Here is a 20,699-nt window from a genome sequence, read left to right as displayed (position 1 = left end):
GGCCTGTCTCTACTACCAGCTCTCAAATCCTTCCCCAACTCAGTTTCCCCATCTGAAAATTAGGCTGCCAAACTTGTTGCCTGTAGGTCATTCCAGTTCTCTGTGGGAGGAGGCGATCTGCCTGACGTGGCCAAGTGGGAAGGGTGAGCAGCCACCAGAGACAGAAGAAATGACCAGGGATAGAGGGGCCGAAGCAGTCCCTCCTGTCCTCTGAACCACAGCAAGCTGCAGCTGGGACCCTGCCCAAGAGTCTGGGAACATTTAGCCGCTACAGTGAGGAGACAGGGAAGGAGTTGTGGAGGCCACGAGAGAGATTTAGATCGGCTTTTTATGGAGGTTGGAGAACCACAGGCTCGAGAACAAAGGACTCTCAGAATCACAGGCTTTTAAAACTCCTGGCAACTCAGATGGATCCACGGAATCTTAGCATTACAAGCCCTGAGCCCAAGGACCTCAGAGACGATCACGTTGAACCTCTAATAGTGCAGCCAGAAAAGTGAGCCCAGAGAAGGTCCACACCTCATCCTAGGTGGCACAGCACAGTAAGCTGGGATGAGCTGTGGTGATCCAGAGGCAGGGACATGGACTCCATGTCCCACTGAGACTCTCCCCGAGGTGGGGTGGGGATCCTGGGCCACAGGATTAGAGGAAGGGGGGTGTTTGCAGGGGATCTGAGCAGATGGCAGCCCCTGGGGTTATGGACCAGAAATGGTGGTGCCCTCTGCTGGCTACCCTTAAATTCCAACGTGGACGTCCAAAGCAAGAGGAAATGTCCCGGCTCAGATTTAAATTTCAAAACTCTGCACTTGGCTAACCCCCCAACTGGCCAAGTTCTACCTCAGAAGGTGGGCTGTCCTCCTGTGTTTGTGCCTTAGCTCCAGGGGGAGGGTGGGCTTGGTTTAAGGAAAAACTGGGGTTGGGAGGCCAGGGTGGGGCTCAGCTTGGGGCAGGAGCTGAGCTGGGGCTGCTAGGCCTGAGAGCTGGGTTCTGTCCACCATTTAGGTCCAGACCCTGGCTTGGGTTTGGAATCCCACTGGGGTTGGGCTTTGGTGTCACACAGTTAGGGGTCAAGTCCTAGTTCTGCCATTGTCAGGTTGTATGGCCTTAAACTAGTGACCTCACCTCTCTGAGTGCAAGCTCACCTGCCCAGGGTGTTGTGAGGATCTGCTGAGACTCCATTTGGGGGATACCAGCTTATTCTAGGCTGCTGGGCTCAGAACCCCCATCTGCTCCCTCTGGTCCCCCACCCTCAGTGTTTGCCCTGTGTCTCTCCACAGCCCAGCATCTGGGCTCTGCCCCCATCTCTCCCTGAGGCCTGCACGTTGCCCCCTCCCCGTTCAGACCTGCATCCTGCCCCTGACCCAGCCCCTTCACTTGCCTTTGCCAGGCAGGGCTCCTCATTGGCCATAATGGGCCCAAAATAGCACTTCCCCTTGCCGCTTCCTGCAACCTGGACTGTGGCTTAAGGTCTGTGAGGACAGAAGAGAGACTTGGCGTTTGGCAGGCATGCAAAAGATGTGAAGAGCTCTCAGAGGTCACCTGGGTAAACTTTCTTCCTTTTCTGACCACAGAAAATCTTCCTACCTCGTTCTCCTGTACACCCACCCCAGCCTCAATGCTGCCTTGCTGTGTGATGTTAGGTAAGTCTCTATCCCTTTCTGTGCCTCATCTTCCTTGTGAGGTAGACATCTACCTAAACCCTGCTGTTTGTCCCTAGACCAAGGAAACACCTGGAGAACCCCCTTGGAGAGATGGCTTTTGGCCCTGACTCTGTCTTCTGAAGTCGGGACATCCTTCCCAGGGCTGGTCTGAGAAACACGTGCTAGATACCTCAAGAGTGACTGGATGTGTCTCTGGCTGCTCAGACTGTGTGTCCTGTCCTCCAGCCACCCCATGTGGCTGCCCTTCCTCTCTTCCATGAGGCACAGAGACCTGAGCAGACAGATCACGTGTGAATCCAGGCTCCACTGCTTAGTAGGCAGGTGACCTTGAGGAAGGCTTTTAACCTCTCTGTACCTCAGTTTCCTCACCTGAAAAAGATGATAATAATGGTATCAACCTCCCAGGACCACTGAGGATTAAACCGGATGATCCATGCTCCTGGCTTGCAGCAAACAATAAATGGGAGCTGGGGCTATTGTTTTGTGACATTCAAGAGCTAGAAGGGGATCCCAACTGAATTCTCTAGATTTAATTAAACAAATACTTATTGAGCACCTGCTGTGTATCAGGCACTGCAGGTGGCCTGGGGATGGAGCAATGAACAAAACGTCCCTCCCGACTCCTGAAGCTCACATTGTGGCTTCCCTGCCTTTTCCTCTTTCCCCTCTGCTCCAGCTGGGCCTACACCTCAGACCCCTCGCTCCAGGCTCCCCCACCCCTCCTTGCCTTGATTCAGGCTGTTCCTTCCCTCTCACATCAAACCCAGCGGGACCTTAGTTCCCCATCAGGGACTGAACCCGGGCCCGCAGCCGTGAAAGCGCAGAGTCCTAACCAATGGACCACTGGCAAAGTCCCTGGCCGTGCCCTTTAAAGCAGTGGTTCTCCACCTCACTAGCAAAACTAAACCATCGTGTCAGAAGCCAGGGTGGTTGTTACCCGAGAAGGGGAGACTGGGAGGGGGCATGTGGGGAGCTTTTGCATGGTGGAACGTTCTCTTTTTTGGCCGCACCACGCGGCATGTGGGATTTTAGTTCCCTGACCAGGTTGCAGAGGCTACTCCTCCTGCAATGGAAGCGCGGAGTCTTAACTGCTCGACTGCCAGGGAAGTCCCAGAAGGTTCTATTTCTTGATCTGGGTGCGTTTATGAAAACTTACCTAGCTGCCCACTAATGACTTGAGTACCTTTCTGTACAAATGTTATACTTCAACTGTTTTCCTGAAAAAATTACTGACACCTGGGTCCTACTCTCAGCATTCTCATTTAATTGGTCTGGAATGTGGCCTGGCCCCCTCAGGTGATTCGAATGTACAGCCAAGATTGAGAAGGACTGCTTTAGAGGGGCTAGTTCTTCCAGGCTTGCCCCGGGGCTGGGTGCCTAACAACTGTGCATCCCAGGACCTCCCTGCCCACAGCTGACCTGCTCAGGGCTGTGCACCTCTCTCTCCACGGGCTGCCCAATGCCCTGGGATGTGACCTGCTAAGAACAGTGGGCTGGGCCGGGCCCATTCCTACCAAGGCACCTGAGGAAAGATGATGAGGATTCAGCCTTGGGTAACCAGTGCTGAAAGTGAAGTCTATCCAGAGGTGGAAGAGGGCCTAAGGCAGCAGAAGCTGGGAAGCAGAGAGAACGGCAGCTGGCCGGCGGCGAGGCAGAGACCAGAGACTCAAGGTGGAGAGGCCAGGGGTCTTGAGATGGACCAGCAATAGCTGGGCCACTGTACTGAGAGCTATTTGCTTCCAGTTCACGTCTCCACTAATTAGCTCCCCTTTTATTTCTGGGCAGAATGAATCTCTTCCTTGCAATCCAAAGACCTGTGCACACCAAGCAAGAGTCCCATGGGGGAAAGGATTGTCAGCCCCGATTTACAGATGAGGAAATGGAGACTCAGAAGGGATATAGCTCATCCAGAGTCCCATGGCTAGTTAGTGGCAAAATTGAGGTTTCTGTTCAGCTTCAAAGCCTGTGCTCCTTCTATGCTTTGTTTCATAAATTCCACCACATGAATGTGGCTTTCTACTCTGTATCTGTGTTTTCTGTAATCCCCTCCTCCAGACTGTCCCAGTAGTGATGCTGCAAGGACATGTTTCATGCATGTCCCATGGCATCAGGGGCCTGGCAGACCCGAGATATGTGTATTCCAGTGTGCAAAGCATAAGCCTGCACTCCCCTTTAGCAACTGATTTCTGTAAGTCTTAATCATCTAGGTTGGAAAATGTTGAAACATGTTCAGGAGAGCTGAGGCACAATTTGTCCTTTTCTAGAAGTCATCTCCTTGCGCCTTGCCAGTGTACCCTCGTGGGAAGGGCTCTCTGCCCCTGCAAAGAATGGCTCCATGTTGTTGGCCTTTATTTACATCCTTGTGTCTGATTTAATGACCAGAAATCAGACAGACTTGGATTCTACCCCTGCTCACCTTGGCCTCTGTCAGATTCCGAGCCTCATGAGGCTTTGGAGAGCACCGATTCCTGGAGTTGTAGACAGGCTCACATTCGCCTCGTTTTTCCCTTACAGCATGTGTCAGCTTCAGATTTCCAAGCCTTATCCAAGACCCATACTCAGGAGCTAGGGGGAGCCTGGAAATGTGTATTTAGATGTAAGTATAATTTATGTATTATGCTTTGTGCTTACAATGTAACCTGTAAGAGATTCTAACATGCAGCCCTGGTTATAAAGCATCTGACTAGCACAACTCTTGGTTTTCCTGACGAGGAAGCTGCAGCCCAGACAGAGGCAGTGACCTGCCTGGGAAAGCACAGCAGATCAGTGGCTGCCTTGCCATCTCAGCACTCTTCTGGGTCTCTGAGTCCCACTTCTGCCCAAGTGGGTGGGTGCTGGGAGGCCCACACAGCTAGGGAGCCCTGAGGTTGCTGGCAGGAGGCCTTCACGGCTGCCGATGGGGGCCAGTCATTTGGTGTTTCTATTTATTGACTCTTTAAACTTCATCATCCAAGGGAAGTTAATACATGACTGTTTGGTAGCAAGAGAAACATAGTCTAAGACCGCAATGACCCGCCCACCCCAAACAAAAACAGAATCAAACAGAACAAAAACAAACCCCAACTGACACCAGACCTTTGGAGCTGCAGCTGAAGAAGCACGGGGGCTGGGGTCAGACTGGCTCCTGCAGTCGGGGGGCAGGGGAGAGGCTGCCCTCCATGGTAGCCTTCCCAGCCAAAGAGGCCATGTCCAGCCCCTCAGCTTTGGGCATCCTCCCTGGAAGGGCTGCCCCTGGCAGGAGAGGGTGTGAAGAGAGGGAGTCAGTGGTCAGAGTGAGGGGGCTCCTAGGTCCACCCTCCCAAGGTGACCGTATGTGCCAGTGCATGAGACACAGGGGCTGGGGGGCAACTGTGAGGAGAGCGAGGGCCCTTTCCCTGCTCAGGCCAGGAGAGAGCCCTGGCCAAGGCCCAGTCAGTGTTCCCAAATTCAGAAACCACTAAGGCACTGCCAACAAGCAAGGAAATGCCAAGGCCTGGGGAAGCACCCCCCGGATGGGAGTCACTGTCTCCCGTAGTCGTCACCTTGTTCTGGATGACTGAGGGGACTTGGCCCTTTTCTCTGGATACTGGAGGGCAGCCCAGTCAGGACGAGGCCGTGGAAAGTGTATGTTAAGAGGCAGCGTTTTAGTGCCCCAGACGTGCAGTGTGTGTGTGTGTGTGCGTACATAATGAGAGGGGAACTGGTCCCTCCAGGAAGGCTAGTTAGGGTCCCAGGGTGGTTCCTAGGGCAAGAATAGCGTTTTTTTTTTCCTTCTTCTGTCATTTTCTCACATCACTCCCTGCCCCAGGTCATTGCATAAATAAGTGCTTGGGAAGATACACATCTAAAAAGAAACATAAATACTGTACATGGGAAAGGATTCCATCCCCTAGCCCTCCCACTGCCCTCAGAAAACCCTCCAAATATTGCACATGGCCCTCCCCAGCCCTGTGGGGTCCAGGCCCGGCCGTGTCTTTGGTAGAAGCTCCAGGGACAGAGGTCCTGGGCAGCCCACGTGCCCCCCTCCCCACCCCCATCATGACTGGGAGCCCCGGAGCAGCCAGAGAGAGGGCCAGGAAAGGCCCTGGCCCAGCTGGCCCACAGGTGCTCCGTCAGGAATGCTTCCACGAGGATGGGAGGCGGCCCGTGCAGGCAGGGGCGCGGCCCTGGTCAGACACTCCTGGTCGGGGTCTGCCTGTGGGCTTGGAAGAGGCAAGCAGGCTGAGGGCAGGTGGGTGGGCGAGTCCTGGGCCACCGTGGGCAAGGTCACACCCTCCATAGGAGGAGGTGGTTTGTGCTGTCGTCTCGGCCCACAGTCTCGCTGCTGCCGCCGCCCCCGCTGCTGAGTCGGAAGTCCTCGTAGCCGTCGCCTCCACTGATAACCAGCATTTTAGGCCTGGCTGAGGCAGGGCCTCGGTGCCGAGGGGAGTCCCGATGCTCCAGTGAGGGCAGCTTCTCGGGGCCTGGGGGGAGGAGGGGAGGATCTGTTAGCCTGGAGGTGACTGGGGGTGGCACCATCTCAACCTGGCTCTCTTCATACTCATTTCCCACTTCCAACAGCCCTTTCCCAGTTAGGCAACTTAAATCTTCTCTGGACCCAGACAACTCCTGACCGAGGCTTCCCTGCTTCCTGATGCCACAGCTACTACCTCTTGGGAGTATGGTTTCCTGTCCTGCCAAACAAGACTTTGCTAACTGTGACCTCCTTCATGTACATTTCCTAATGTTTCACTTTCTAATCCTCACGGTCCCTTTCCTATCTGCCACTCTATTTCCTGCTCTGCACATCACTTCCTGACTCGACTTCCTGCCCTATACATCATTTCCAGTCCTGTTTTATTTCCTGTTGTATATATCCCTTCCTGTGCCATATTCTAATTCTTAGCTTGTAGTTCACTCCCTCATTCTCATGACATTCTCTGGACAGAATTTTACACACACACACACACACACACACACACACACACACACACACACAGTATCCTAATAAGATTTTATTTTGGGGTTTCTATAGCCTATTTCCTGTAATATATGCCACTTCCAGCTCTGTATTACATTTTTCCTCCCTCTTAACCTTCTTCTGGCAGGACAGTGCAGAGTCCTAAACCCAAAGCCGAGGTCCCTGGGTTGGGGTAGGATGTGCAGACCCACCTGTGTCTGGGGGAGGTGGTGGGGTTGAGCAGAGCAGGTTGAAGCCATCTGGAAGCTGGACTGCGGCCAAGAAGCGGACGTGGCCAGTGTGTCCCTGGCCTAGGCCAGCAGGGCTGAGAGGCGCCCGAGGGCAGCTGACGGTACTGGGTGAGGTGGGCATCGTGAGCACGACGCCGGCACTGGTGCCCACCCACAGCAGCTCTTCACACACCAGCAGTGCTGTGATCCTTAGGCAGGCAGCCTTGTGCTGCCGGATGATGGCGTCTGAGCCTGGGGTGGGAGACATACCAGTGCTGGGGCCGAGTCCTGGCCCTGGCTCAGCCTCCTCAATACCAGGGACAGAAGGGCTCCAAGGGAAGGGGCAGTGGTAGACTGAGGTCAGTACCTGCCAGCATCCTGTGCACGGGAGGTGTGACATCTACCTCTGCCAGCTGCTCAAAGGTGTCTGGATGGTAGAGACACACATGGGCACTACCTTTCAGTGTCACCCACACGCCCAGGCTGGAGTCCACCATGCAAGCCACGCTGCGGCTGGAATCCTGCCCCACGGAGAATGTATGCTGGGGGGCGGGGGTAGAGAGCAGATGGGTGACTGACAGGCCTGCCTTCGTTGGCCCCTCCCTGCCTTGTGCTTCACCAGTGCCCATCCCTCCCTCCTTACAACTCACACCAAACCGCTCCAGAAAGCCCACCGGATTGACAGCAAAGGCAGACTTGCTCCTTGGTCTGGATGATTAACCTTTCAAACCTTGGTTTCACTGGAGCCTCCCCACTGAAACCTCAGGAATTAAAATGGAAGTGCCTTTTCCCCATGAAATTTGAGTGAGTTAATGATCAGAGAAGTTCAAATCTTGAAGAGTTTTAAGAGCAATCACTGGCCTCACCCTGTAGAGCTGGGGGACTGAAGTCTAGAAGGGTAAGGAACCTGCCCAAGAACATCAGCAAGTCAGTCACAAACCTGGGCCTGAACCCAGCTCTACACCTCTACACTCCCAGCCCAGTCAACGATGGGGGTAAGTGAAAGGGAAATCAAGGTAACTATAGTTACCCCTGGATACTATCAGGCTGACAATCTCTAATGTATATATAAATCAAATCAGGACTAAAGGCCAGAGTAATGCTAAGGGATGCTGACATCAGGAAGGACCTTTGTCCACCCCCCACCCCAAAGACCCCAATGCCTGCGTTGAGAAATGGGGTTGGGGGCAGGGAGGAGGAATAAAGAATTCTAATGTACACGGGGCGCTTACTGCAGCCCTCATCAGCTAGAAAGGAAATAAGGATTTGAGAAGGACAGGGGCTGGTCCAGATTCATATAGGGGTCAGGGGAAAGCCCTGACCTCTCAGCTGGATGCTTTTTTATGGCCCCCTGGTCTCATCTCCTCTCTCGTGGGCCTGGCTCACTCCAAGCACCAATTCCCCAACCCCACGGCCATCCCCAATACCTCCAGCTGCAGTGTGTCAGGACTCAGGACAAGGACTCGGTTCTGGCAGCCACACCACAGCCGCCCACCCACAGACACCATCTTGGTGATGGGGCTCCCCTGAGCACCCAGGGTCACCGACTTGAAGTTCTGGGGGTCCCAGAAATGGCCTGGGGTGGGAGTGGGGTAAAGAGAACAGTAAATTCAATCTAGTATTGCATTGAGCCTCACCCTCCCCTGAAATAAGGTGCTGATAACCTCATTTATCAATGAGGACACCAAAGCCCAGAGAAGACATGGGAGTTACCCAAAGTCACACCTGTAGACTTGCGGCCCCAAGGCCCCAGCTTGCTCAAGAGGGAAATCCAATACCAGCAAAAGGGGCTCCAGGGGGGTGGGGGAGGGGTGGGCACTCACCTACTTCTCTTTGGTAGACCACGAGCTCTCCATTGGCCAGAGACACAAACACCTGGTTATTCAGATACCTAGGCAAGGAAAAGGAGTCATCAAGGGTTTCAAGAAGCCGAAGGAGATCACCTGGGCCCAGGGAATTGCAGGCTACGGTTCCTGAGAGACCACCTCCTCCCACCCCCTGTTCTCTAGGTGGTGGGCACCTGAGTCTAAGAGGTAGTGACTTGCACAAGGACACGGTGTGTGAGAGGCAGAGCCTAGGGCAGGCCTCTGGCCACTGAAAGGAGGGGCCAGTAGGGAAGGGGACCCGGGGGTGCAGAAGGAGGTCTGCATGTGTAGCTGAGAAGGGTCTGAACCAGAAGAGCCATCCAGGGGCCTTACAGGATGCAGGTCACAGAGGCCGCGTGCTGGAGCTTCAAGCTGTTCCTGCGATCACGGATGCTGTCAGAGGACTGGTACACGTGGACACTGTGGATCAGTGGTGTGTACCTGTGACAAGTGCTCGGGCATACCAATCCCTGGAGTCACCCCTATTTGCCTACTTGCCTCCACCAGGATCTCCCTGGCAGGTGCCCGCCCAAGGTACCCAAATCCCACGGCCTCCCTGTGGGTTTCAGAACCTCCGTCAGCCCCGGCTGGCGGTGCCCTTGAGGTCTGAACCAAAACCCTCCTACTTCTGCTTCAGGACACCATACAAGTTCTAAAACAGGGACCTCAGGTTCTGGCACCGCGACCCCGGCACCTCCCCTGTCCCTACCAGCCATCCTCAGTGCCCAGCCACACAGAGCTCTGGTAGGCCTCAGGCTCAACACTCAGCAGGTCCTCCAGGCTGCCACGGGTGAAGGAGCCACGGCTGGACCGGCGAAGGGCTCTCCCATCCATTGGGCTGGTGCCGCAGGAACTGCCAGGCCCGAAGGAGCCGGACAGTGGTGGGAAGCCAGGCTCCTGCTCCTCCTCCGAACTGGTAGCCTCTGCTGTGGCCTCCTTGGAGCTCGGGGCCTCCTCGTCTGAGGAAGACAAAGGTCTCCTTCTCCATTCCCCTCTGCCAGGCCCAAGACCTGGTATCTTTCTAGGCCTTAATCTTCCCTCAATGCACCCTTCTGGGCCATGCCCCGCCTCAGGGCCTCCCACCATTGTTCTCCCCACACCCCCAGACCTCTGCATCAGCTCAGCCCTTGTTACCTTGCGGACTGACAGCTCCATGCTACAGGCTCCTAGTCCTAGCCTGGCCCCCTCCAATCCACCACGACGGACAGAGGGACCAAGCACTCCACCCCTCCTACTCCATCCTCCTCAACTGGTCCTCAGGATCCAGCCGGACTATCCCACGCTCTCTGGATCCTTGGTGTCATAGCCGCTGCCCCCAGTGCTCTCTGTGCTAACATCCTGAGGTTTGATTCCATGCCTTTGCCTATGCCCATCCCTACTCACCCATCACTAACAGCTGGGCTGCCCCCTGCTCTGGGCAGTCCACCCTGCCTGACAGCCCCAGCTGGATACTCACTGCCAAAGCTAGAGGAGATGGTGGACCGGCTGGCCTGGCTCTGCAGGGTCCCTGAGGGGCTGGGCGAAGACTCATCGTCAGAGTCACTGTCAAAGGGCACCAACTCCGGGCGGGGGTCACCCTCTGGGGGGCCTGGTGCCATCTCCAGGCCCGAGCCCGCAATGGAAATGTGCAGGCAGGGCTGGGTCCCCGGCTCGGACAACGTCGCCGCTTCCTCGTCTGCCACCTCGACGTCCAGTTCCGGCCCGGTGGGCTCGGGTGCCGTCTCTGGGGGGTTCCTCAGTGACGCAGTCCGCTCCCTGCGAGACGAAGCGGTGGGGACGAGGGCCGCTAGTAGCCAGGTTCCGCCGCACTCGCCGGCACGGCCTCCAGGCCCCGCCCACATGCCCAGACCCCGCCCACACCACGTTGGAGCGCCGCAGTGTGTGTTGGGGGTGGGGACCCGGTCCCCAGTCCCCTGCCGGCCGGTGCCTCACCTGTGGCACCGGCGCTGCAGGCCTGGCACGGCCCCAATGCAGAGGATCCGGGCGGAGCAGACGGCGATGCAGGCCTCCACGTCAGGCTCGGCGCGCAGGCTCAGCAGGCACACCTGGCCCACGTAGCCGTCGCTGTTGCACACCCACACCTCGGGCGTGGGCTCTGGGCAGCTGCTCAGGGTCGGGGCTGCGCATGAGAACTGCGGAAAGCGCCAAAGGATAGGGGAAGATGAATGGAGGAACTGCTGCCAACTCCACACTGCTCTCCAGGCCCTCGTGGGTGTGTTTGGATTCTCAACACACCCTATGCATACACGTGCACACATATAGCACACGTGACACTCTTTACACATCAAATGCACACATCTCTCTGTGACACAGGCATCATATATTCATATATGTGTGTACACATATATCTACTCCAAATATGATCACACATACATGTATGTAACAAATGGTAACTTTTGTCCATATGTATGCAGACTTATACAAGCACATAAATGAGACACTATCACATCAATGGTATAGTTCTGTTCACATGCACAGATACATACATGCACGAATGTACCCATATACATGGGACACACATGCACTGTCCATGTGCTTGTGCAGAGAGCTGTACAAAGACATAGGGAGCCATTGCAATGTTCAAGACATGTACATGATGCTGTACACAGACAAAAACATATGAACACATGCTGGCTTAGACTACATGCCGCCACCTACCCAGGTGCATACACACACCTGCATGCCGCTGCGGGTTTTCATGATGGGAATGGCTTTCAGGAACTCAGGGTCTAGACAGCTTTTGCTGGAGGCTGTAGTGGAGATGGACAGACACTACTTAGCACCCACCTCACCCTGGTCCTGACCTCGCCCGTCTCCCTTCCTCTCCTGCCTCTTGGGGTATCTCCAGGGAGAATGAGGTGGCTGTGGGTTATGTCCTACTTGTCCTTGGCCTCAATTTTCCCATCTGTACAACGAAGGTAGACCCAGAGGTCTCTAAGGATTTTCTATGGACCTCAATCAACAGCTTTCCCTGATTCAGGCCTGCTCTGTGTGTGTGTGTGTGTGTGTGTGTGTGTGTTTGTGTGTGTGTGTGTATGTGGCTCGGGGGGAGGTCCTGGCCATCCACTCCCATGATAGGGCCCCTTCCCTAAGCTGACCTTATCCACAGAATCCCTGCCAAGGAAGAAGTCCTGGGGAAGTCCTATATTTCTCTGCAGAAGTCTAAGTCCACCCTCCCACCAGCAGGGACTGGAACATAGGACATGGCAGTCTCGGGATTTCTGGCTCCTGATGTCACAGACAGCTGCAAGGTGCTGCCCACTGCCTGGAGGTTCTGGGAGGAGGGCACTGGCCTGGGCCCTGGCTTACCCAGTTTCCTCTTGGCCTCATCAAAGGCCTGCTCGAAGCCAAGGCGGGCGTCAGGGTGAGGGAACTCAAAGATGAAGGAGTCGGTGCCCTCGGGCCTTGTGGTGCACAGCTCCAGCTTGGTAGGAGGGAAGGAAAGTGCATAGCACAGCGCCTGCTTCTCCGACAAGTCCCGGTGCATGGCAGCCGAGAGGTCCCGTAGTGCATCATCTAGGCTCTGCAGGGATGAGGGCCCAGGCCTTAGGGCCTCACTTCTCCCCACAGCCTGATCCTGCCCTGGGGATGGGACTGGGGATCTGCCTTTTCCCTCAGACAGAAAATGGGACTCTGTTTCCCCCCTGAGACCACAAGGTAGCCTGGATCCCTCCCATAGACGTGATGGGCCCTCTCTCCTCCCTCAGCTGCGGGATGGAGCTGTGTCTCCACCCTCAGGCCTGGAACACATGACTTCCTTCAGATGGGGTGAGGCTGTATTTTCCCCCTCAGGTAACTGACAGCGATGTCCTCTCCCTCAGGCAAATGACAAGGCTGTTATTTCTCCTTCAGACTGGGTTAGAGAATCTCAGGCAGAAGGCGCAGACCTGGTGGGGGAAACCGAGGCTCTCAGAGAGCTTGCTCATCTGGCCCAGGGTGGTCAGGTCCTCGTCCAGGCGGCTGATAGCTTTCTGGATGTTCTCTCGGTTGGCGGCTTGGGATGCCCCTAGTGGGGACAGAGGAAGGCCATGGGCAGATCCAGACACAGACAAGGTCAGGCTTGGACAGACACTCCTCTCCCCTCCCCTCCCCTCCCCTCCCAACTTGCTGTTGGGTGCAAGGAACAGCCTGACTAACTGAGAGCTTGTACACCACAAGACCTCAGGTTAACATTACCCCCAAAGTTAATGGGCAGCTTGGACAGAACCTCCAGGCCCAAGAGCAGGGGACTGGGCCTGATTGACAGCCACCTGGCACAGGGTGTCGGTCCCTTGGAGAACTCCCTGGAAGAGCACAAAGGATAAACAGCAGACGGCTCTGCAGGTTATGCAGTCTCCAGCTGACACTGGAGTGCTGGGTGGTACAGCCTCCCACAGGGGAGTCAGCTGGGCAGGCAGAGCCTCCGGCAGTCAAATTTGCTGACCAGGGACTCAATTCCCCCACACAGGAGGGAGCAATGAGCTGACGACCTAGATTCTCTGGTCCTATCCCGTATCTGACCACTGCCAAGTAGCTGGCCCTACAGGCCTGGCTGGGGGCGAATGCCCTGGAATAGTGGCCCACCAATGGGCTGAGTAGACAGCAGCAGAGTGTACTAGACAAGCCAGGGCTGAGGATATCTCCTGCTGCTTCTGAGGGGAGAAGGAGGGTTCCCCCAGAACCCTCCCCAACCTGGGCAGCCACGCTTTCTTCCCTATGACCCTGGCCCTCTCTGGCCACAGCTGACTGGACCAGGTGTGGACACCTAACCTAAAGGTAGTCATTTTCTCCACCGGCCTGTTCTCTGGTGAGAAGAGATGAGCTGGGCCAATAATCAGCTTGTCTTCCTACATAGGGACCCGTGTGGGGCAGGCCTGGGTTCACCTAGGGGCTGAGTGAGCCTCTCTCTCACCCCGAGGGCCACCTCAAGTGAGCTCAGGGACAGAGTCTGGGCCTGACCTGCCTGCCGGTCCAGAGGTGCCCTCACCACCATCCCAGAACCACCACCCCACTCAGGAAGGTGAACTGCGCATCCTGGAGCAGCTGGGGCTAACAGCTGAGCGAGAAAGGCCACAATGCAGAAAAGGCCATGATGGATCACAGGAGTTCGGAGGAGGCAGAGAAAACTGACAGCAGTGAAGAGAACCGGCCCAGAGGGGAGTGAGGGAGGAGGAGGGGGGAGGGACACACACAGCCGGAGGAGCCGTTCTTTGAAGCCGCTGCCTCAGCTCCCAACAGTCTCAGCCCCAAACAAAAGGCTCATTCCAACCAGCCTTTTGACTGGACTGACTTGAGTGAGTCTGTTCCCCAGGCACAAAACTGGTGGCCCAGAACAGTGTGCCACCATCTACCATGAGGCGCCTAAGTGCGCTTGTGCACTGAATCAAGGCTACAGGTACGTCTGCGCTCCCTGCACCACCGCAGCCTAGTCCACCTGCTAGCCCATGGCAGCCCTGCCCAGTCAGAAGGTGGTCTGCACGGACAGGCGCTGGTCCGGCTCTGCAAGGCACAAACCGGATCCCGCACGCCAGCCCCCTTGGACAGGATGGGAAAGTGAGGCCAGAAAGCAGAAAAGCAGATAGATAGCCAGCCAACCTGACCACAGCACAAACCCTCCAGGCAGGCTTCTCAGAGGAAGACCCCCAAAGCCCAGAACCCTGGGCAGGCCTGAGCCAGCCCCACCTTTGATGATGTCTGCGTCTTCCAGTGGCAGCTTCCACAGCAGCTTGTACTTGCTGGCCGTGTCAATGACGCTGGCTGCCGTGTACCTGTGGGGAGCCAAGGGGGTGCTCTGGCCAGGGCTGGGGAGTGGGCCCACGGTGGGACAACTGCTCCCGCTGCCCGAGCTCCCCAACCGTATCCTGGCCACTCACAGGCTCATGGAGCTGCGCCGCAGGGAGCCTGACTTCCGCTTCAGGGTGGTGCAGACGATGAGGTCCGTGAACAGGAAGAGGGACCGGTCCTTCTTGCCACCGACTGCCTTCTGTGGGGACCGACGCAGGATTCAGGCCCAGAGGCCCGCCTCCTGCCCACCGTGCCCAAGGGGACAGCCAGGCCCAGGGAGGGGGGAGGGCTCCCCTGCACGCCCAGAGGCAGAGGCAGAGGCAGAGGCAGAGTTGGGACGTGACCCGGGGCTCCTGCTGGGGTGGAAGAGCAGGAGGCCAGTGGGCAGAAGCTGTGAGCAGAAGTGTGGAGAAAGCAGGGAGGTAGCGACAGGTGGGCAGATAAGGGGACACTTCTTACCACTTCAATGACCATCTCCTGCCTCAGGAACCGCCGCAGAGGGGCCTGGAGCTGTGGGGCAGGAGGGACAAGGGATCTCGAAGGCTCATTATGACTCCCTCCCCTCCCCAGACCCCAGTGACCCCTTGGCCCCGCTCCATGGGCCAGGTCAGTGGAAGCAACATCTTGTCCACCCTCTTGATGCTGTGTTGTCAGGCCACGGGATATGTGGCCAGAAACAGACACAGGAGAGGACACAGATGTAGACAGAGATGGATGCAAACACACTGCAGACGCTGCTGTGGACGTGGACATGGCCACAGTTCCAGGTTGGAACCAGGCATGGGTGGAGCGGGGCAGGGCGGCACTCACATCCTCCATGCCCTCGATGTGGGCCTCGATCTCCTGCAGCACACGGGCGTGCCGCTCTGCCTCCTCGGCACTCCGCACGCCCTTGTTGATGCGTTCAGCCACCTGCTTGATGCTGCGCTGTGCATCCAGCAGGAGCGGGTGGTCCGGGTGGTCCTCAGGCGTGTGCTTCAGGAGGTCCTGGGGTGGGAATGGGCACCGGACCTCTGCTTAGCTGCCCCTGTCAGGCCCTGGGGCCCCAAAGTGACTACTGGAAGAGGAGGGACTGGGGGTAGACTCCAGAGAGGACTTCCTTTCCTACCTGACCCCTGTGTCTCCACCAAGTGGGGGCCACAGAGCCCCCTGCATCCCCACATGCCTCTAGGCTTTGCCCACCTGCCCACCCAGCCCCATGCCCACCTTCACCAGAAGCTCATAGCGTGGGATCCGCTGCACGGGCTTGATCATGAGGTCGGACAGTGCCTGCTTCTCCTTGTTCTCACGCATGCTTTGCTGAAACCCAAAACAGGGTGGATGGGCACCCAAGTGAGGAATGACATGCAAAGATGGAAATGTCCTGGGACAGGTCCCCAGCAAGCCCCTCCAGCTCAGCCCGAGGGCAGATGATGACCTACAGGGTAGGGCTCTGGGGGCTGGGGGCTCCTGGGGCCCCCAAAGCTGGCCCAGAGAGGGTGGCCTCCATCCCCCTGCCCAGCCCCAGTACCTCCAGGAACTTGAGAAAGGCAGGCCTCGCCTCCTTAGCCACACGCACGGCGTCCTTTGCATTGAGAAAGTTATCGACATAGGCAGAGTAGATGTTGACCAGGACATCCTTGGAGAACTGTGGGTGAAGAGGCAGGTTGGGGACCCTCAGGGTGTCCCCTACCCCACCTCACCCTGTCCTGGTTTCCACTGATTCGTGAGCCAACATTTTTTCTCTCCATGTGGAAGTGATATGGTCTCTAAGGGATTGGGCATGTGTTCCTGTGTCATGTGTACATGTCATATGTGTGACTGTGTGATTAAGCATGTGCATGCACACACATTTCTTATCTGTGTGTGTTCATATGCACATGTACATATGTGTGCCTGGATATGTTCTGTGTGCACAGACCAGGTTCTCTCTCTTCCGACTGGGCTTTGCCATCCCCTGGTCTCCAACCCCACCAAGTCCAACCAGCCAGGTCTCCCTCCTCTGAGTGACACAGGCTCTCTCCCACTGCGTGGCTTTTGCTCATTTAATTCCCTCCACCAGGAAGGTCCTCCCCTCCATCCAAATCTCACCCACCCTAAGGCTGAGCTCCAGTTCTGCCACCTCCAGGAAGTACTCCCTGCCCTGACAAGGGCTCTGCCTGGAACTATATCTGGCCTCTGGCCTCCCTGATCCCCCAAGACAAGTCTTCCCTCTCCAAGGAGACAGGTGCTCCCGTCCCTCCTAGTAAAGCCCTGCTCAGGGCTGGCACACACTGCCTGGTGGCTAATACCTGCTGGCTGGCTGATGGCTGGGCTAAATGTGGATATTCTCAGTCAGAAGCCCTGGCTGGAAGTTCTGATACCCCAGTTCCTGTCTCAGCTGCACCATGGATGGACCAGGTGACCTGTGGTGCTGTTTCTGGCCCCCTCTGGGCCTCCAAATCCATGGTTCTAGGTTATAGAGGCCATTTGTTCCCCTACCCCAGATGTGCTGCAGGGCAGAGGCTGAAGACAGCCCCTCAAACCACCCCGCCCCCAATCCTGGGACACGGCACCCTATGCTGACCCCTCTGTCAGCATAGGCTTCCACTGCTGTCCTTGGTCAGCATCAAGGTCCAGGCAGGGGGATGAACCCAGTGACAGTGAGGGTTGTGATGGGCTGGAGACGTCAGCACTCAAGCTGGGGTCCCACCAACACCGGGCCAGGGTTCTCGTCACATCGATTTGCAGGTCAGCAGGGACCTTCTTAGGCCCAAGGTCCACCCCACAACATCACAAACACATGCAAACACACCCACATCACATAAAAATAGATAAGGTGTTTTTCTGCTGGTAGAATTTTTTGCAAGGAGTTTTATAATTTTACTTTTAAATTATTTGGCTCTGAGTAAACATTTAGTTTGTGTTTCACTAGGATTTCTCATCCATCATCATGCTTTTTTGGGAATTCTGGCAAAATAACAAAATGTAACTGAAATTTTTTCAAATGGAATTAAATTCATGTAAATGAATACTAAATTTAACAATTAAAGAAAATGGCTTGTTATGTTTTACAGACATTTAGTTGAATGTTCATTAGTTTTGCTTTTGCAGTCCTTTTTGAACTCTGAAGCCAATACCTTTCCTAAGGTCCCAATCGCTATTGTAGGATCTTGAAAAACTCACAGGCGGAAGGAAGTCCTGTCCGTGGTGAAAGGGCGGACGGGGTAGGGTAGAGCGTGGGCGCTGGAACCAGGTTTCTTGGGGGTGAATCCTCCACCACTTACTAACTGACTTTGATCAGGTTACTTTTTCTCTCTCTACATGGCAGAGTCATAAACTTTATTTTTTGTTTGTTTGTCTTTTGTGGGTTTTCTTTGGCCAGGCCCCGCACAGCTTGCAGGATCTTACTTCCCCGACCAGGGGTCAAACCCGGGCCCTAGGCAGTGAAAGCGCAGAGTCCTAACCACTGGACCGCCAGGGAATTCCCAGAGTCATCAACTTTAAACTTGGGAATAATCATACCTTTTTCCTTAGTGCTGTTGATATGTACAATGTATTTAGAATGCCTAGCACATAATAAGTGCCAAATAGCAAAATGCCTGATGGAGAAAAGAGCTAGTCAAGACTAGGCCAGTGTCAACATCAAGCCCAAGTCCAGGGTCAGGATCAGGGCAATTGTTTACATTCAGGTTGAGGTAGGGGTTGAGGTCAGTAAGAGCATCCATTTGAGGTCTGGGTCACGGTCAGTGGCAGCTCAGGGTCAGGACTAGGGTCAGGTCAGTGCCAGCAACTGGGATTTGGGTCCAAGGTCAGGGTCAGTGTCTGTTGGGGCTGGGATCCATGCCAGAGTCCAGCCAAGCTCTAGGGTTGGGCAGTGTCCAGGTTCAGGTCAATCCAGGATCTGGGGTCACTACCAGTGTCTGGTCAAGTTCTGGGGTTGGATCAGGGATCAAGAGTCAGTCTCCAGGAGGGGTGGAGGGGTCCATGGCAGCACCCAGCCCCTCCTAGGAGAGGCCAGAGCTTGTGGGGGCTATAGCAGTGGACAGCAGGGCCACTCACCGACTGGACAAGCAGGTCTCCCACCTTCTGCTGGGCATGCCAGGTCTGCACGCAGTGCCGCACCTGCTCCAGGAACTGTTCATGGTGCGCCAGGAGCTCCGGGATCTGGTCAAAAATCTCATCCACCAGCGACGGGTCACATAGCAAGGAGTTCTCTGGCTGCTTCAGTGGCTGCATATAGCCCTGGGGGACCCACAGGGTCAGTACAGGTTCCCTCAGAGAGACGGCACCCCAACCCACCAGCACAGGTACACACAAAATCAACTGGGCCTGCAGCTCAGTGGCCCTGCCTCCCGGATCTCCCTCATTAGACTTGGAGCTCTGGGAGGGAGATGGGAAGATCTATTCCTATGCCCCTCACTCTGCCACCCAGGGCCTGGCACAGGATGGTGGTGAGGGGTCTTGGGAAAGATCTGTTGGATGCCTGAATGAACAGAGCTTGGAGTGAGGAGAGCATGAAGACTGGGCTCCTGGGAGACCCCACACATTAATTCAGCAATTATTTTTCTGAGCACTTACTATGTGCCAGGCACTGTTCTAAGAACTGGGAAACAGCAGTGAACAAGAAAGATCAAAATCCCTGCCCTGGGGCTTCCCTGGTGGCGCAGTGGTTGAGAGTCCGCCTGCCGATGCAGGGGATACGGGTTCGTGCCCCGGTCTGGGAAGATCCCACATGCCGTGGAGCGGCTGGGCCCGTGAGCCATGGCCGCTGAGCCTGCTCGTCCGGAGCCTGTGCTCCACAATGGGAGAGGCCACAACAGTGAGAGGCCCACATACCGCAAAAAAAAAAAAAAAAAATCCCTGCCCTGATAGAGCATACAATCTAGTCAGATTAAACACATGAATAAAATAAATAAATAAAACCACATTTCATCAAATTTAAGATGTATCATTAATCTTTTTTTTGAAAGACAATTTTATTGAACTATAATTCACATTCCACACAAGTCACTCTTTTAGAATATACAATGCAATGGTTTTTAGTATGTTCGCAGTTATGCAACTAGCACCACAATTTTAGAACATTTTCATTATCTTCCCAAAAGAAATCCCATCCCCATTAACAGTCACTCACTCCCCACTCCCTACAACCCTTCCAGCCCTTGGTAACCACTAATCTACTTTCTCTATGGATTTGCCTTTTCTGGGTGGTTCATATAAATGAAATCAGACAATACATGGTCCTATGTAACTGACTTTTTTTTTTAATTTAATTTTTTTATACAGTAGATTCTTATTAGTTATCCATTTTAGATGCATCATTAATCTTATTTATCTCAAAAAAATTTGCTGCCAATTAAGTTATTATAGGCCAACAATTATAGAATGAACCTGGATTTCAGAGATGGTAAAATGTGAAGAATGTGTCTTAGAATCGACAACATGTGGAAGTTCTTTGGTAAATTAAAAGGTGTTAATTGCTGTGGGGAAAATAAAGCGGGGGGGTGTATGGGGGGACATATGGAAAGTTACTGAAGGCTTATTTGACACTATCTGAACACTGTTTTCACAGTCTTCAGATCTTCTGGTCAATCAGTGACTAAAACTCCCATTTTTCACCTCAAATCTGCATTCAGTGGCGTTTCCTGAGCATGAATAGCCCTGCTCAGTGGCTGCTGTCTCATTTAGATGTCGCCCTCTACTGGCCTAAACTGTAACTACAAGCCAAAGAAACAAGGCTGTTTGAAAGAGTATACGGAATGCTGCAAAAAAATTTATATCAAACATTTTAAAAACCTAGCTTGTTGTAAAACAAGCTTGAGAAAGTAAAGCTCAACAGTATCCTCTCGCCTGGTTTGGGATTCTGAAAAGGTTGGTGAGGAGACAGGCGGCCTCCCTCTCACAGCTCCTAGGCTAGTCTGAACCAGGGCCGGATCTGTGCCAAGGTCTGTTGCCCAAGCAGCAGGAGCTAAACTGCTGACTTCCAGGTCCCAGCGCCTCACATAGAAGCCTGCACACAGTGGCAGGAAAGAATAAACAGTGACTGGGAACCCGATGCAGAACCTGCTAGGAGCCAGCACCTGCATTCACTCACCACATACTCGCTGAGCAACTACTGTGTGTCCAGCCTTCTAAGCGCAGGCTGCATCTGTGGGCAAACAAAAGTCCCTGTGCTTGTGCAGTTGACAATTTAGTGGAAGGAGATGGAAAATAAACACCATAAATAACAAAATTATCACACCGTATATCAGAAGGTAGTAAGTGCAGTGGGAAATAAGACAGGGGGTTGGTCAGGGAAAGA

At 54.8% G+C, this 20,699-nt stretch overlaps 1 protein-coding gene across 1 annotated transcript in view; it reads right to left on the bottom strand.

Annotated features, from left to right (window-relative positions):
• Nucleotides 1-4,558: 4,558 nt before the first annotated feature.
• The window catches only part of ARHGEF17 (Rho guanine nucleotide exchange factor 17), a 59,336-nt gene continuing 43,195 nt past the window's right edge, over nucleotides 4,559-20,699 (bottom strand). The window contains exons 3-21 of the mRNA XM_007448074.1: nucleotides 18,458-18,640; nucleotides 15,948-16,064; nucleotides 15,644-15,736; nucleotides 15,248-15,424; nucleotides 14,897-14,947; nucleotides 14,527-14,636; nucleotides 14,336-14,421; nucleotides 12,562-12,680; nucleotides 11,984-12,197; nucleotides 11,351-11,424; nucleotides 10,607-10,806; nucleotides 10,131-10,429; nucleotides 9,384-9,633; nucleotides 9,008-9,094; nucleotides 8,633-8,700; nucleotides 8,237-8,385; nucleotides 7,177-7,351; nucleotides 6,792-7,061; nucleotides 4,559-6,103 (exon numbers count right to left, since the gene is read on the bottom strand). Of these exons, the coding sequence (XP_007448136.1) occupies nucleotides 5,907-6,103; nucleotides 6,792-7,061; nucleotides 7,177-7,351; nucleotides 8,237-8,385; nucleotides 8,633-8,700; nucleotides 9,008-9,094; nucleotides 9,384-9,633; nucleotides 10,131-10,429; nucleotides 10,607-10,806; nucleotides 11,351-11,424; nucleotides 11,984-12,197; nucleotides 12,562-12,680; nucleotides 14,336-14,421; nucleotides 14,527-14,636; nucleotides 14,897-14,947; nucleotides 15,248-15,424; nucleotides 15,644-15,736; nucleotides 15,948-16,064; nucleotides 18,458-18,640 (2,919 nt within the window). The 3' untranslated portion in view covers nucleotides 4,559-5,906. The remainder of the gene's footprint in view (nucleotides 6,104-6,791; nucleotides 7,062-7,176; nucleotides 7,352-8,236; nucleotides 8,386-8,632; nucleotides 8,701-9,007; nucleotides 9,095-9,383; nucleotides 9,634-10,130; nucleotides 10,430-10,606; nucleotides 10,807-11,350; nucleotides 11,425-11,983; nucleotides 12,198-12,561; nucleotides 12,681-14,335; nucleotides 14,422-14,526; nucleotides 14,637-14,896; nucleotides 14,948-15,247; nucleotides 15,425-15,643; nucleotides 15,737-15,947; nucleotides 16,065-18,457; nucleotides 18,641-20,699) is intronic.

This window comes from Lipotes vexillifer, unplaced genomic scaffold (assembly GCF_000442215.2).
Source record: "Lipotes vexillifer unplaced genomic scaffold, Lipotes_vexillifer_v1.1 scaffold640, whole genome shotgun sequence".
NCBI classification, from domain to species: domain Eukaryota; kingdom Metazoa; phylum Chordata; class Mammalia; order Artiodactyla; family Lipotidae; genus Lipotes; species Lipotes vexillifer.
This window is presented reverse-complemented; position numbering and strand designations above follow the sequence as displayed.